This window comes from Ictidomys tridecemlineatus (assembly GCF_052094955.1).
Source record: "Ictidomys tridecemlineatus isolate mIctTri1 chromosome 12 unlocalized genomic scaffold, mIctTri1.hap1 SUPER_12_unloc_2, whole genome shotgun sequence".
Taxonomy (NCBI): Eukaryota; Metazoa; Chordata; class Mammalia; order Rodentia; family Sciuridae; genus Ictidomys; species Ictidomys tridecemlineatus.
The window spans coordinates 323,254-340,406 of record NW_027520960.1 but is presented as its reverse complement, the minus strand read 5'-3'; the positions used below and the strand labels follow the sequence as shown (position 1 = coordinate 340,406).

The 17,153-nt window shown below is 53.9% G+C and overlaps 1 protein-coding gene across 15 annotated transcripts in view; it reads left to right on the top strand.

Moving 5' to 3' along the window:
- The first annotated feature begins 671 nt into the window (after window positions 1–671).
- Window positions 672–17,153, top strand: part of LOC144372299 (mitotic spindle assembly checkpoint protein MAD1-like) — an 82,091-nt gene continuing 65,609 nt past the window's right edge. For all 15 annotated transcript variants that reach the window (XR_013432317.1, XR_013432316.1, XR_013432315.1 and 12 more), the window contains exons 1-2: window positions 672–806; window positions 12,124–12,180. Coding sequence is in view for 11 of the 15 variants with exons in the window: in XM_078035681.1 (XP_077891807.1) it covers window positions 678–806; window positions 12,124–12,180 (186 nt within the window). In the remaining 4 variants the exon portion in view is untranslated. The remainder of the gene's footprint in view (window positions 807–12,123; window positions 12,181–17,153) is intronic.

Genomic DNA, 17,153 nt, shown 5'->3' with positions numbered 1-17,153 from the left:
GCCACCCATTTCTCCCAGGGTTCCTGACTTCCTGACTCTCACTTTGGCAAGGTATAGGTAAGCAGTGATCTTGTCTAGGCTGAGACTCCTGGCTGTGTGATCAGTCTGTTGTCTCAGGAAACTTGGGTCCCTGCTTCTTGTGATTGCTATCTTGTGTCAAGAGAGGAGGCAGGTTGCTTGGCATGGCTGGTGGCCCAGTGACACTCTGGTGGCCTCAAGCATCCATGAGGAGTCATTTGCTGATGGATCCTGGCCTTGTGTTTAGAGTCAGGGTAGTTGGGCAGAGCAGAGTGTTTCTTATCCCAAAAGGTTGCCAAGTATCCCTACTCGTATGGGTGCCTCCTCACCCACCAGAATGCTGGCTGATGTCCTTGCTCTGAGTGTTACTGTCTGAGATCTGGTGAGAAGTCAAAGCAAGCGGGTATTCAGCCTGACACAGGGAGAGTAAGCACTGAGACTAGGACATGCTGTTGGGATTGCTGGCCTAGGTGGTGAAAGGCCTGGGAGTTCTGAGCACCTGGGCCTCTGGGACAGGAGCTCTGGAGGTGGGCACTGTTGGCAGGTAAGCGTGAAACTGAATTCTTGAACTCTGAGGTGCTGCATAAGGGAGCTCCCCAGGTTCCTGTCTCCATGTTCTGCTGACCAATTGTCCTCTATGCCCACAGGAGCAGGATGGCATGCGTGCCATCCTGGGGTCCTATGACAGTGAGATGACCCAGGCTGAGTACTCACCCCAGCTGACACGGCGCGTGCGGGAGGCTGAAGACATGGTGCAGAAGGTGCATGCCCACAGTACGGAGATGGAAGTAAGTCTGAGCCATGGGTGGGTAAAGGGCCCATGTCCCCAGATGGTCATCCTCCTTGGACCAGAGACTATGGGGGAGGGTGTGGTCATGGATGGTTATATTGCATACATGGTCTGCTTTAATTTTCTTCATGGCATGAGGTAGTTGGAGGGATCCTAGATAGTCCTGTCCAGATGGCAGGTATTGTAGGATGTCAATTTGAGGGGTGGCCTTTGCTGAGTAGAGTTCCCTCTGGGGGCCTCAGAGGTAGCCCTGAGGCCTAGAGTGTGGGCTTGGATCTGTGTTTCCCATGTCCCTGGGTCAGCGGTTTCTCCTTGTGTGATTTCCCTCCAAGTCTCTGTTCTGGGATGCTAAACGGTCCTCTGGGTAGAGGGCAGCTTCAGCCTGTGGCCTCTTTCTTCTTTCTCCTGCTGCCACCTGCATCACCTTTGGGCCCTCTTTGATGCCCCATGTCCTCTTCTAGAGGAAAATGGATGGAGGGCAGATCTGTCTTAGCATGACTCATTGGCTCCTGAGGCTTTCTGCTGATGAGTACCTGGGCTGGTCAGAGCCCTGCATGGCCTCTCTTCCCTGGACAGCTTGTATCTGCTCTGAGCTGGGATCTGCCTGAAGGGCCTGAGAATGCAACATTGCATGCCTGGTCACAGCTTCCCAGCAAACCATCCCACCCTGAGGTACAAATGCCAATGTTTCCCTAGCAGAGCTGAGGAGGGGTTTGCTCCACTCCCTGGCAGGAGCAGCATAGCTCTTGTGGGCATGGGCAATGCCTCCTCTTAGGTAGGAAAACCTCCACAACCAAGTTGGCCAGCATTGCCAGCCGGCTCTGCACTTTATTTCCATCTCCAGAAGCAGATGCTGTTGTTATCCTGATTTTCCTGAGGAGGAAGCCAAGGCCAAGAGAGGCCTGGGGGTGTGCACAGGATACTGAGCTGGTATGGGACAGTGCCAGACCTAGAGTGCAGCCACAGCACTTGCTCTGCACCACTGCACTGCCACTCCCAGAAGCTTCTGTGGTATCCTTTGGTCTTGGTGCTCACTGTCACCATGATGGGCCTGGATCCACAGTGTGATGGTGATGCAGATGAGAGGTGTTGGTGTGGCTCATCACACCATGCAGGGTGCTGTCTACATTTCTCATTTAGCCAGTGTTTGGAGATCACCTCTGATGTCCCAGCTGGACAGATGGCCAGGGTCTAGAGGGGAGAGCCAGGATTCCTGTGTGGCCACAATTGCTTCCCACTGGGCCTAGTTCCGTACAGGGGAACATTCAGCAGAGTTCCTGCCCCTTTGGAGCTCAGCTGATAGGTGAGGGAGATGTCTAATAAACAAGCTTCACCTGTTTAACAGGTTAGGGGTGCTGTGTTGGGAGAACAAGGTTCATATGAGGGAATTATCTTGGACCACCTTGATTCCCCTGGAGGCTGGCACGTCCAGGGAGATGGGGGAAGGTGGTTGGCAGGTCACCCAGTATGTGAGGAGGTATGGGGAATGCCAAGACTAGGGCTCTGGGTGTGGCAGGTGGCAAAGAGGCGCCCAGAGCTGTGCTTGTGGAGGGTGGAGCTCCTCTGGGGAGACTTGGGAAACTGGCCAGAGCAGTCATCTGGGCTCTATCCTATGGGAGGTGGGTGTGGGGTCCCAGGGTCCCTGCTCCACAGCAGGAGGCTGCAGACTGGGCTGTCCTCACATCCTTTCAGCCTCTCGCTTATTCTGAGGTCCCTGCAGGCACCCTGGGGGCCTATACTATGTCTCTGCCTGGGGTCAGCCCTCAATGGCACTCTTCAGCAGAGTGAACCACGAGTGAGAGAGACCTCTGGTTCTGTACTGACCTCCAAACCCCATTGGTTGGGAACTCATTCTGCTGCTTCAGTGTCTGTGCCTAGGAGCAGGCCCTCCATCCTTGGCTGCACAGAGTGAAGCCATCATGGACATGAGCGCGTTAATAGCTACCCTGTTACCACCCATTTGACTCCATATGAAATGCTAATGAAGAGAGATATGCAGGGACGGCTCGACATCTTCCATCATCCCTAGCATTTCTCACATTGAGAAATCCCCATCTGTGTTGGCCACATGTTCTGCACAGGTCATTATGAGCCCAGCATTTGAGCACAGCTGGTGCCATGTGTTCGAGTTCTGTGTCATGACCCAGGTTTCAATATCAGCACTCACTGACCAGATGTGCTCACTGTACTACCTGGGGCAACTTGGTGGATCTCAGCCATCGCCTGGTTCATGGGTGTGTGTCAGGAGACCCTTCTCACTTTCTATTTTGGGACATATAAGGGCAGGTTGCCCGCTTCTCCTGTGTCTCCTGAAGTTATGGGGGATTTGCCAGACAGAGAGATTAGAGGCCCAGCTGGAGTGCACTTTGACACCAGCTGTGCCTTCCAATACTGTGGGGTTCAAGGGGCCAGTCCAGGTGCAGGGTGGGGTCTGAGAGCTGCTCCCCGCTCCTTACCTGGGGTCTCTGTCATGGCTGTTTCCTTCTGCACACAGTCCCTTGGGCCCTCCAGAAGTGATCTGACCTCGCTAGCCTTGCTCCTCTGGACCTGGGCTTCAGCAGCCCATGGCTGTGTTGAGGTAGAGACCCACATGCAGTGCTCTGGACCTCCTCGCCCTCCTTCCAGGTCCACCAGTTACCACTTGCTGCCTAGAGTCAGTGGACATGCCACCTACTCTGCTGTTTGAGGTGGCCAAATATTCTGGCCTGGCACCTCATCTCCCTCAGGGTTCCACATGGTAGACGGCAGCCTTCTTTTGTAGAACTGTCCCTGAGGGGGCATGCTGCTGCCTGGCAGGGGGAGAAAAGCATGGGCAGTGGCATCCCCAGCCCTTGGGAATGCAATAGTGGTTGGATTGAGTGTGAGCTGGGGGGACATACTGGATGCCCCTCTGAGTCTTGTCCAAGTACCTAGATCCACAGAGGTGGGAAACTGTGGGCTTCCTGCCACCACCAGGTGGCAGCAGCTGCAGCCCTGTGGTTTGCTTCTGGGCCTGGGGCAGGTTTGAGAGCCCTCAGATGGGTCTGCTGTGGAGGAGCCCCAGGGAGGGTTTCTCCTCAACATTGTTTTTATTCTCCTGCTCAACCGGGAACACCCCCCTGTTCTTTCCCAGACAGGAAGCTTGCTGGGGAGAAGGCTGCCTCTCCCCTGCCCCCACTTTTCATCTTTCCTCCCCATTGGGTCCTTCTCCCATGGACCAGACCTCTGTGGCTGTGCTGAGTCAGGTGCTGTGGAGTTCCCTGTTCAATGAGGGTACAACAGGTCAAGGTCTGCTGCTAGGCATAGGGAGTGAGGCGCCAGAGCCTGTGCTTGTGGAGGGTGAAGCTCCTCTGGGGAGACTTGGGAAACTGGACGGAGGAGTCATCTGGACTCTATTCTATGGGAGGTGTGTATGGGGTCCTAGGGTCCCAGTGAGGCTAGAGGAGGTCTCTGCCTGGCATAGCACTGCTCCTAAGAGGCACCCAACAGTTCCATCCTGGTTGCAGTTCCTCATGCAGAGCGGTTGCTCTCAGGTAATTTAGGACCAAATGAGGTGTGAGGTTTGAGAACTCCCTAACTTTCCCAAGAGATCTGCTTTCACTCACAGTGAGGTGAGGGTGGCAACACAACCTTATCCTATGGAGGATAGATTGGCTGTCTAGATTGGGGATGCTGACTGAGCAAGGGCCAGTGGAACTGGGGGACTTTCTCCCAGCCCTGGGTAACATCACAGAAGTACCTCCACACAGGGAAGCACACAGGTGGTGGCTGTTTCTCCTATAGTTTGTTAAGGGTGGTTCATTTTTATGTGGAAGCGTGGTGCTTTAGAGAAGAACTGGGGAAAGCAGGGCAAACACGGGCTCCTGCACTGTCCAGCGGCTCCCCAGGGTAGAGGCCTTGCTGCCTGGAAGCAAGAGCCAGGTCAGTAGGGGTACTTCTGATCTTGGCATTAGGTGTGGTTCCCCAGGCAGCTTCAGGTCCATAGTGCCCTCAGGGGAAGGGCCTCTTAGATGTTCTCTGTCCCCCACCCCATGTTCCAGCCTTTAGCATCAGCCCTTTGCCCTGGGAAGGCAGTGTTGCCCTGGCAGGCCCGCATCCTCCTGTTCCCACTGCAGGGCAGCCCTCAGTGAGAGGCTAGTTGGGGGCCACTGGCTGGCCACAGGAGCTTTTGAGGAAGTCCCTGGGCCCAGGCAGTTGCCCAGGGGTACCCTATGCTTGGTCGTCCTCATAGGCATGGCACAGGTTAGACTTCAGGAGAACACGGCCATGACAATGGGCACCAATAAGCACATTGACAAAGAAGAGGCAGAGCCTGGTGGGAGGTGTGGAGTCCAGTGAGAGTTGGGCTGGGCTCTGCCTGAAGTGGCCATGCCCCCACAGTTAAGGCTAGCCTCAGGGACGGGGTACCAGTCACAAGACTCAGGGTGGTGTCCACATCTCCAGCTTCCACTTACTATGAAAAGGCCTTGATGTCTTGTGAGATCTGGTGGTTGCATGGGCCTGGTGAGGAGGGCTGTGGGGCAGTGGTCTGACCTGGGTCCTCCTTCCAGCCATGGTGAGGACGATTGCTTGCTTCCCACACAGGAGAAATGGAGAACCTAGAAGGTATCTGTGGCTGGTGCAAACTGTAATAGCTGAGTCCACCCAAGGTGGGAAGCTTCCGGTCTCATGGCTCCCATATCCCATGGAACTGTCCAGTGGCCATAGCAACCCCTGCCCACTCCAGATGAGGCCGTGAGTTGTGGTCTCTCCCCACAGGGCTCTGACTTCTGAGCCACCAGTTGACTATTCTTAGTGCTGAGGCTGCTGTGGCAGAACCTCCCGGGGTGTCCGGGGCCCCATTGCCAGGGAAACTGAATAGAATCCTGGATTGGCAAGGACCAGCCAGGGGCCAGGAATAAGCCAGCTGTGAGGTTATAGGTTGCTCTTTCCTGTGACCTGCTATCAGCCCACCCACACTCTGGCCCATAGATCCAATGCCCAGCCCAGTAGGGGATCCACAGTCAGAACCTTCCCATCTCCAGCCCGGTTCTTTCTAGCGAATGGGACTCTGGGCAGGTCATCCCTGGACCATGAGCCCATTTACTGAAGTCTGCTGTCTCCTTTGTGCTGGTCCTATTAATGAAGATGTCACTTACTGAGTGTCCTGTGGGTGCCACACTGTGGCCTGCATAATCTCCTTTAACTTCTTGCCATCCATGTGGGATAGGGGTGAGCCTGTCACAGTTGAAGCCACCTAAGCAGAACTTCCTGATCCTTGCCTTGCCCTGGGGGCAACACATCGGACACACCCCAGTCCCTGTCTCAGGTCTGAGTGCTGAACCCACCATCAGTCCTGGCCCTAGGGACATGGGCACTGAGTGTAGGGCGGGACAGTGGGGCAGGTGTTTGCGCTACTTGAATCCCCTGCTCAGGTTGCACTGCTGGGCTGCAGTCCTAAGAGGCCAGCTCAACCTCACCTGGCAGTCCAGAGCAACTGGACACTGGTCTTGGTTGCAGGTGGCAGGGCTAGTGCCCTTGAAGTCTTTGGTGGGTGAGTTTTTCAATTGTTTATTGAATAGCAAAATTTCACACATTCTAAGTTCTGGAAGCCACCCATGCCTGGAGCACTTTAAAAGTTGTTCCAAGCTGCCTGTTAGGAGCTTGTTGGTCGAGGGTCCTATACTGTCGCACAGTGAGATCATGTGACCTTATGGAACCCAGAGGGCCTTCAGGGCCTCTCAAATGGGCAAACTTCACTAGTGACTGAGATTCAAGCTTCTTCTGGAGGGCAGGGAAGCTTGCAAATGAGGCTTCACATCCCTCGTGGTGCTCAGTTGTCCTCAAGAGCCAGAGGGTGGCTGAGGTGCCTATGGGGACACTCCTTACAGCTGCAGGGATCTGATTGGGCATCCAGATCCGCAGTCAAGAAACAGATGTGTGTACCCCCCAGTATCTTGGTCTGAGAGGTGGGCTCTGGGCATCAGGTAGAAAAGTGCCACTGGATGGTGGGGTTCAGAGGCCCTCATGGGAGTGGGGCTGCTGCTTCCCTCCACTCTCTGCCTCCGTCCCGGCCCACTCATTTCTTCTTTTGTCTCTAGGCTTCCCGTCCTCCCTACTTTTAGCTCTCATGTCTGTCTGATTGCTCTGCTCTGTCCTTCTCGTCCCACCCCATCCTTCACCCAGGCTCCTGTTTGCTTTAATTTGGGGTCAGCAGGCTTTTTGTTGGCTTGTGCCCACCAGTGTGCCCTTGGGGCCTGTGTGAGTGCTTGAGGGCACAGGGCTCATGTTCGCAGATGGGCAAGTGCAGGCTCCAAGCCTGGCAGCCACGGGGAATTCACTTCCCCTCCTCTCAGTGCTCACATAGCCTACTTAGCTTCCTCCATCTGCTCTAATGTGGGCAAAAACATTTCAGTAAAACAAACTGGAAATGTCGAGCTGGGAGAATCCCAGTAGCCCGTCTCTGGTGAGGTTGGTGCTGTTCTGCATGGGTTTTATTTATTCCATTTATAAAACAGCTGCAGAAGTTGGTAGCAGATGTCATGAGTCCTCTGTCGATAGAGCTATAAATATAAGTTTGTGGCACCTTCATTCCACTCATCGGCCTGATCTGCGTTTCCAGTTTATTTAATTAAAACAGATTACAGTGCTGCTGGCTGTGAGGCGTGTTGTGTGGAAATATCCCAATTTCAGATTGCAGCGGAGCTGGAATAATTTCTGACTTCCAGCTTAGAAAAATCAGACCATTCCCTCTCTTCTTTTCCTCCCCATTACTTCTGTGGGGCTCAGATGGCACTTCCCTAGCAAAGGACTTTCCTTTCTCCTGAGTGTGTTTATTTACTGCTCTGCTGTGTGAAGAGCTAGAGAAGATCACACCGTGAAAAGCAGGGACGAAGCATGATGGGAAACCTTGAAACGGTGAGAGGGCGAGCCAAGGAAAAAACACCTGATCTCCAGGCTGAGAGCTGTCTGTGTTTGAGCACAACTAGGAACTTGGGGACAGGTTGAAAGCACTGGTCCTCAGCACGTAGCGGAAGGCTCCAGCGCACTGGGACAGAGGCATGTGCCAGGAGGTGAGCCTCGTGGGTAAAGGAAGTCTTTCTTCCTTCCCACTGGTGGAGCATGATTCTCCACACCGCCTTTCAGCAAGGACACCTGCTGTGCCTTAGCCAAGTTCTCACATACATTCTTTTTAATTCTAAAAACAACCCCATGAGATAGGGATGGTATGCCCATCTTATAGATGGAACAATAAGATTCTGACAGCTGAGCTCATCAGATTTTGTGGAAATTACCATTGGTTGAGTATGACATTGTTGACAGGAAGAAACATCGGAATTTGAATTCTGGTTGTGTGGCTTTAAATTCAGTCTCCCCAGCAGCAATTCTCAGACTTGGGCTTGCATCAGCATCCCTACAGGGCTGGTCAGAACACTAGACCCTCCCTCTGACTCAGAGCATGAGGACTGGGGCCTGTGATCCTGTGCTTCTAACAAATTCCTGGTAATGCTGGGGAGCCAACCCAGGCCCACACCTTCGACCCAGTGCCCTGCAGAATCGTTAACATTGAGCTGAATGTGCTAGGGTATTCTGGGGCAGGGTTCATGTCCTCCACCTCAGCAAAGCCCACTCCTGCCTACTAAGTTTCCAGACTGGCAGCCTGTACCCTAACCAGGCTCTGCAGACCATGCACCTGGCCATGGAGCTGCCTGCTTGGGAGTCAGCTCGCTCTGCAGCCAGTGGAAGCTAACTGTCTTCTAGCCACCATTCATAGGCAAGAGTACTTCTGCATCCATAGCCATAACCCAAGGCCACTGTCTTGCAGAGAAGGCACTCGGCCTCAAATGAGACCTGATTCTATGGCCTAGAAAGATCTCTCAGGCTGGCTAGCTTGTCACATTTTGTCATAGGTCTGTGTCAGCTAGACCAGGAAAGTGGGCGGCCTGTGGCTTGAGTTTCATCAAGCCCCTCCCGTGTTAACTGTGACCTTGGGGAGATCTACCTGCATGGGCTACAGCCTCTACGTGGGGCTTACTCTGCTCTCAGGGTCCTTCCAGCCAGCCATCTTGTGATTGGACAGAAGCTGTTGCCAGCCCCCATCAGGGCTTTGAGGTGTCCTGTCCCAGCTTGCGTCCTCCTGCAGGTTTTCTTGCCACGTCCTGGGCCTGCTGCGTGCTAGCAGGGGTGCGAGATCATCAGGAGCCACTTCACACTTGAGTGAGGATAAAAATAGCCCTGTTGAGGTCCTGGCACAGCATCCACGTGTCACAAATGATGCGTGTGTCTAGGGCTCGTGTCCGAGCACACACAGCACCCCATCATGGCTATGTGTGTTCCTGCAGTGGATGCTGTACTGGCAATGTGCCACCTTTGCCACACGGTCCCTGAAGACAACACCTTCATACTGAGACCTGCCTTGTCAGTTGTCCCTGAGATAGCTCTTCACCTCTCCAGAGAATAAACAGGGGCTGCCATGGGGACTCCAGCACCCCACTCTAGGGCCTCAGCCTCCCTGTCAGTTGCAGCCTTAAGGTCAGGTCTAGCTTTCTTCATGGTGGTGATATCTTGGGCAGAGCAGAAGCTTTCTCAGCTTGAGTGGAATGAACATAACCGATGGCCATCAACACCAGGCCACTGGCTCAGATGTGCACATCAGCTGTGGCATTCAGGGAACAGCTGGTGGGCAAGATACCTTGGTGGGGTTTTTCTGCTTAGAAGGCAGCCTGGTCCTAGCAGGAAGTTTTAAGGAGAAGGCAGCAGCAGATGGACTGTGTGGCCGGCTTCATTTCCTGAGGTCATTGCAGAGGCAGCAAGAAAAAGGCACACTGATGCCCCTAAGAGCATGGAGGAGATACTGTGGAGCTGAGCCCAGCTCCCACTGTCTCTGCTGACTCCCCACCACATCAGGAACAGCATTGCTAAAGGTACTGCACATGAGCATGGGGAGAAGAGCCTCCCCTGTCTGCCCTTTCCTGGTGACTGCTGCTATATGTCTGTCTAAGGTGAGAGGGTCCTTATTGCACAGACCCTACAGGGCTGTTGGGGTGATGGTCTTGAACCTGTTGTTCAAGTGCCTCAGGTGAACGAGATTCAGGACCTTAGGAAGGATCTAGTCACTATCCAGATGTGGACAAGCTGAGTGACAGGGCCTCCACTGTGGAGCAGACAGGGCCTGGTTGGGCCCATGTTTTCTTCCCCCCAGTAGGTGCCTTTCACCCTGCTGCTTGCCCAGGCCACATGCTCAGGAGGCCTCTTTGCCAGAAGTGCTTGACTGAGCCACAAGATGTGACATATCGCCCAGTGCTCATCACATATGTACATGGCACATTCACAGATGTCTGGTTCTGGTTGACTGTCCTACCGAGGCACAGCTCTGTCTGGAGTTGGTAGTAATCGATGGGACATGTCTGTTGATTTGGGGGAGCTTTCTGGGTTCCTGCTGATGCTGGTACTCGAGCAGGCACTGTTTGTCTCTCAGATGCGGGCACTGTAGTCAGAAAAGGCAGCTGCTGCTCACCATCTTTCAGTGGCCAGTGGACAGAGGTAGGGTGGTCAAAGCATGTGTAATAGTTGCTTTGAATATATATTTGGGTGGAATTACTGACTTATAGGTTATGCAGATTTAAACTTTAAGACCAAATTGTTTTCCCAATAGTTTTCCTTCCCCATGTCCACAGACAAGACTCCATTAACTTACGTCCTTTCCACTTCTAGTATTGTAACTAGGAGTTCTGAATTTTGCAGTTTTTGTGTCTCCTTGTTGGTCCTGATTTGCATTTTCCTCATTACTGCCCATGTTAATTGCCTTCCAGTGCACGCCGTCATATGTTTCCTGTTCTGGGAAGTGTGCATCTTGCCCGCTTTTTTGTCGCATAGCTTATGTTTTTGTATTGCTTTGTAGATGTTTGGAGTGTGGTGGGGGTGTCAGCATCTGCTGTGCTTCCCTTGCCCAAGAAACAGCAGCCTCCTCCTCTGGGCAGAGTGGAAGAGTTGTGCACCGAGAACAGGCCCCGGGACTTTGGCCCCCAGCTCCCCTGCCCTGGTCACTGACCACTGATCAGGCTTGCGGTGGGATTTGGCTTCTAGGCTTCAGTTTTCCTTCTTTTCCAGGATTGTGAAGAGGTGGCTAACAGCAGTCAGGAGTCGCCATGCTGGGAGCCTCCATAGGTGCTCGGCTGCCCTCCCTGTCTGCAGGTGCCTCTCGAGGAGGAGGTCCAGTTGGTGCTACCTCCTGAAGGTGGCTGCCCAGGAGTCAAATTGGAGGGATGGTTCCTCTAGCCTTTTAGCCTTTTGCAGAACTTCCAGCACAAGGAGTCTGCCTTTCTGGGGTGGGCTTTCTCCCTGGCTCTGTGAAGATGACCATAGTTGTATGTGGTCGAGTCACTTTATGGTGGCTTTAGAGACAGAGCCCATGCTGTTAGCTTTAGGGCAGGGGATGTTCCCTTGCCGGCATCCTCCCTTTCTCCATGTGTTGCTTCCTGTCCACTAGAGGCAGCCTGGACAGTGCCTGTGGGGGCTGTGATCTATTCTCACTATGTGATCTTACCCTGACCTGAGGACATGGCCAGTGAAGAGGCCACGTGTGTCTCTGGAGGCCAACCATGCCCATAGGGCTGGGTCCCTGTGCTGCCACTCTGGGATTAGTCTGTGCTTCTTCCCAGGTGGCCTCAGGAACTGCTGCTGGGCCTCACATAGACAGCTTCTCGTTGCTAGATTGCTTCAGCAGGTTCTAGGCAGCCTCAGGGATGCTGGTCTTGGCTGGAGTCGGAGCTGGTGATGTCAGCCCCACAGCTACGGCAGACATGGTGCCTTCGTGCTCATAGGCTCTTGGTCAAGAGGAGTACAGCTCAGGCCCAGTACAGCCACCCTTGGCTCATCTGGTCAAGAACTCCCTGCTTCTTTGCTTGGCCTTTCCATGGCCCACTCAGAACAGGCTATCTGGAGTTTTAGGTTTGTGTGGCATGTAGCCTATCAGCACAGCTACATCAGTCAGTTTCTCTAGAATGTGCATGTGCCAGAGTGAGGTGGATGGTTTCCTCCATCAACTGAGGGCACTGAGCACCCCATGCCAAGTGTCTCCTATCTCCATGCATAACCCAGCAGCAGGGTTTGGGACAGATTTTGGGTGTCATGTTACCAGACTATTCACTCGGTTACATTCATCAAACAAGGATCCTGTCCTGTCTGCAGGGGCAATCAACCCTGGCTGACCTGGTCTGCTGCCTGCTGCCCAACTCCCAGCTCTGCTGGCCCAGCAGGGAGAGGAGGCTGCAGTGAAGGTGGGAGAGGGTCCTTGCTGCAGCCCTGGGAGGGAGTGCTCACACACAGCCTCTGACCATCCTGGTCTTATTTTGCAGGCCCAGTTGACGCAGGCTCTGGAGGAACTGGGAGGCCAGAAACAGAAAGCTGACATGGTGAGTCCTGAAATGGTGCTCAGCTGTCACTGTGTGGCAAAGGGCCGCCCACAGTTTACTGCTTTGATCCTGGGTCTAGAGTCCTATCCCTGTCAGGGCTTGTCCTGCAGGCATGCGTCCTTCCCTGTCTTTGGAAATGGTGTGGAGAATGGAAGAGTGGTGTGATGGAAAGTGAGTTCCAGTTGTGCCAGTAGCAGACTGCTGGCCTCTGCTGGGTAGCTCCCACTGCCCCACATGTGCAGCAGGCGCTGAAGGACGCGTGATGCCAGAGATGCTCAGGTGAGCCATGAGGAGATGCAGTGGGGGCTGGGCTCCTGCTGGCCCTAGCAGCACAGGTGGGGTTGGCCCCAGAGAGGTCTGGTTGAGTCCCTGCTGGGCAGAAGCCCAGATATGGGGCTGAGCAGAGCGGAGACGCCTGTGGGAAGCTGTGCGGAATCTTGGCATGTTCGCTGTCCACTCAGCAAGTACTAAAGGACAGTCTTGGCTTCTCTGGGGATGCAGCAGCCAGCAGCACAGGCTCCTGCCCTCCTGGCTCACAGTGGAGGGTTCCAACTGTGACTGCGCAGAGAATAAACAGCAAGATCTGAGCTGCTAGTGAAGACAGGACTGCAGGGAAAGGGAGAGGGGGCCAGGGCCGAGGGGCAGGGGATTAGGATGGTGATAGGATGATGGTGGAGGGCCATGGAAAGCAGGGCTGGCTTCGCTGTAGGGAAAATGGCACAGGTGCTGTAGAGAACCTGAGGACCTGCGCCAGGTTTAAGTGGAGTCCTGTGCCCTGGGTGGCGTTTCTATCCTGGAGCAAGTATGAAGCTGGAGGGAACCAGAGCGGAGCCTGTTTCTGGGCACTCCTGCATCCTTGCCTCGTATCCAGGCAGAAGCTGTGAGCCAGGGCTCCGAGGGGGCACTTTTGTTTCAAGTCCTGGAGAAGGAAGTGTTTCCTGGGAGAGAGGCTCCTTCCCAGACCCTATCAGGAGAAGCCATGAGGGGAGAAGGCTGTCCCTTGGAGATCCCCAGAAGCGCCATCCAGGGCAGGTAGGGCTGGTTTTTCGGAAGTGAATGTGGATAGCAGCACTTAGGTAACAGCCCTGAAGCCTCAGGAGGTCAACTGTAGAGGGACAGCAAGGGGTCCTGGGAGGACTCCTTGCCCTCATGGTGGATGGTGTAGTAGCACGCTGCTGTGCTGAGGCAGCCTTCCAGGAGGGCCAGGGTGGGGCTGCAGGCCAACCACATCTGGGTGCCAGTGAGGAGGCAGGTGGCAGGCCGCAGCACAGCTCAGCGTCAGGAGCATCATTCTTACCACCTCTTCTGAAACCTCCCACATCCACTCTGGCTGCTGCACTGCAGTTCATAGTCTGCGGCATCCTCCGAACTCTGGCTGCCAGGTTTCAGCATCATGGTGGGCAGCTCTACCCCCTCTTCTTTGGCCTGTGGACATTCCACACTTTGTCCTCAATAACTGAGTCCTCCAGGCAGTTCAACAAGGGCCTGTTTCGCGTTGACTTTGAGGAAGCCAGGGTTGAGGTAGGGGCCAGGTGTTCCTTGAGGACTGGTGCATCCATTTACTGAGCCCCAGGGAGACCCTGATGTTCTGTGTGTCAACATGCATGGTTTCCTTGGTGTTGACCTGAATTGAAATGAGCCCAAGGGCCTTGTTTTCATAATGTGCACGAGGCCAAGAGGAATTAGAAATGAGTTGTGCTAAGCACATGCCAGGCCTGTGGCTTTATGACTAAGCAGCTGGCTGGTCACTCACTGCTGCCCTTGAATTTGGACCCTCTATTTTTCCTCAGGAGCAGGAGTGCCTTGACCCTGACCCCTGCCCTCCCCTGTTTCCATGTGGCTTTGGAGAAACTGCTAACCCTGGGTCTCTTCTCAGGGAGGTGAGAAGATAGAAGCTTCTTGGGCCCTTAGGCCAGAGTGGGCATGGGCAGCCCCTGTGGCACAGGTGCTGCAGGTCTCCTCCATGAGCAGGCTCTGCACCTTGCACCGGGCATGTCCCTGGGGTGCAGGTGGACAGGGTACAGGTTCCTCATGTGGGTTTCCTTCAGATGAATGTTGACCGCAGGTTTTTCTCTCTGCCTCTGACTGCCCAGACCTCAGCTTGTTTCTTCTTGTTTATTTTACTTCTCTCTCCTTCTTTCTAGTTAAAAGGAAAATAAGACATGGCAGTGCCTGGGGGCCAGGGGAACAGCATCTGCTCTTACCTCTGACCTTCCCACCAGCGCACCTGGGGCCAAGGGGTATCTGCTGCTAAGTCAGGCCTCATGCTGCCCTTGGGGAGGCTGGGCGGGGAGGCAGGGGAGAAACCCAGGGCCTGGCCATCTGTGTTCAGATCCTGACTCTGCCACTGTTTCCTGTGGGCTGTGTGACTGGCCCCAGGCTCCTCTCCAGCAGGAACTGTCTGTCCTCACTGAGCCTGCTAGGTGGTTTCCCCTGAGCCACAGACCCCAGGCTAGGCAGCCCCATCCTATGGGGCTATTCTCCATGGGAACGTGCTTTATTTGTGCCAGCTGTTAGGGGAGTCTCTGGTCATGAGTGTTACTATGGCTAGTCCTACTGAAACTCAAATTGACTTTTCAGTTTTAATTATTTTAGTAGCCCCGTGTAGCAGGTGGCCCCAGATTGCCCAGGCTGCCTGGGTGATCCCAACAGGACATTCTGTGCCCTTCCTCTCTAGGCGCCTCTCAGCGAGGCCATGTGGGATGCTCTCTCCACCCTCCCGCTTCCTGCGCTCCCGGGTCCCTTTGCTGCTGGCTTGCTCTGCTCCTTTTGTGGATTTAGCTTGTGTTTTCAGCCTTGTTCTTTTGTTCTGACTTGTGGTCTCTTCTGTGCTGGCTCCCAGGGGATGAGGCTGACATCTCTGGCTGGCTCCTCCTCCTCTGGGGGGAAAAGTCCAGAGCAGAGGGGCCATGGGAACCACAGTGGGGCAGGGGGACAGAGCTGTCAACCTCAAGGCCACCCCTTCCATCCTGCTTGCCTTGGGTCTGAGGCCACAGCCATGGGCTCTGCAGAGTGGACTCCAGGTCTCATTCCCCTGGCTAAAAAAGAACCCCTCACTCCTGGAATTCGAAGTAGAATACATACCAGAGTGCTGCTGCCATACCCACAGGACCAGCTCTTCATCCAGAGATGGGCGTGGATAAAGGCAGCCAGAGTTCACTGTGCCACCAGCTCTGCCTCTGAGGCCCCCATTCCCTATGGCAGAGATGGCTTTTGGGGTACTATCTGGCACCTTGGGCCCTCAACAGTGGGGTCAGGTGGCCCATCTGGAGAACTCCTTATGCAAGGTGTCCAAGGCTGCTGGGGGAGGCAGCCCTACCTCCATGTCTGCAGCCCCTCTCTCAGCGCATCTGCCAGGAGGAAAAGGAGAACTTTAAACATCTCTAGCTAATTGCAGATGACAAGACAAAGGCAGTTTGACTTCCCATTATTAACCAGCAAACCATACTAATTAGTGAACATAAGTACAGTTCATGCTTTTTTCTTTAAGTTCAATTAATATCACAAGGAAAGAAGTCCCGGGCCACAGTCCTGTCACTAACACACCTCATCCTAATTAGATATGGCTAGTGGTGGCTGAAGAGATGAAAGTTTTCATCACAACTATAAAAAGTCCTCAAATATTTTATATACTTGAGAGAGTGAGGATTGAGAGTTTATTTTCTGGTTTAAGAGGCATGACACCCCTCACAGCTTGATGTAAATAAGCATCTGTTTCTCTCAGTTTCCAGTCTCCCCCAGTGGGGTTCTTCTTTGGCTCCTACTCCTCACTCCTCACTCCCACAAGAGCTCTGAGGTAGGTGAGTCTGTCCCAGGAAAGTGCTGTGGCTGCAGCAGAGCCAGGGCTCAACCAGCCCTCCCGTCACCCTAGTCTGCTCCTTCCACAGTCACCTTCATGTACGGAGGCTGCTTGCCCTGGGTAGAGAGTGTTCTACAGAGGGTCCCACGTCTGGGACCTCCAGTAAGGCAGCCCTGTGTCTTGTGTGAAGGCCCCGGGCATCGGGCCCTCATGTGCAGGAGTGTGCCGTCTCTGGAGTCCACTTGGTTTCTTGGAGCCTCAGGCTTCTTGTTATGTGCAAGGAAGAGCTGGACTCATCCTAGGTGGCCTTGCTGGTACACTGTCCTCCTTGGTGCTGATGCCAGGTTGGATCTTGGACCAGAAGCAAGCTGGTTCTTCAGTGTTTGTGACTGTTACCTGTCCATCACGATTCTGCTCTTGTCACAATCTGCCAGCTCGGCCCCCACCGCCCAGCCAGTAACTGTGAGCCCTTCCTGGTAGGGAGACTGGCAGAGCAGTTACTCTATGCGAAGGTCCTGCTTGTGACTGGGCACCAGGCTGGAGAAAATTGATGTTGGTGAGCTCTAGAGGAGAACTGACTGCAGGATGGATGGGTGACACTGAAGGCTAAGGGCTGTCCCCTGGTTTGGGCAGCCAGTTCACTTTATGCCACACAAAGTGTGTCCCAAGTGAGTCTGGAGAAAGGTTTGAAGTCTGAGTCTCTGGCCTCCTTCCACTGGCCTCCCTCCCATCCTTGGAGTGCCCGTTTCACACCTAGAGCCTCTCACGTGCACACAGGAGCAGCCCTCCCTGCAGTGTGGCCACAGGCAGGCACTTTGCTTGCTGAGTTTCTATTTATTTTAATTTTTATTTTTTTAAGTATGACATAGAATCTTTGTTTTCATTTTATTCTTAGCTTTATTTTATTTTTAATTGTTGTTTGTTTAATTAGTTATACATGACAGTAGAATGCATTTATGCACTTTGATATATCATGCACAAATGGGGGATAATTTCTCATTTTTCCTATTATACATGTTGTAGCTCCCTGAACGTTCACTGCCTCATCCCCAAATTGGAGGGAGAGGAAGTTCCTTGGATGTCTGGCAAATCTGCCTGAATGTGTGCATTTGAAAAGACCCAGGCCTCTTAGTGCAGCATTGCTGGGGGTGACCGTAGCCTGGTCCTCATTGGG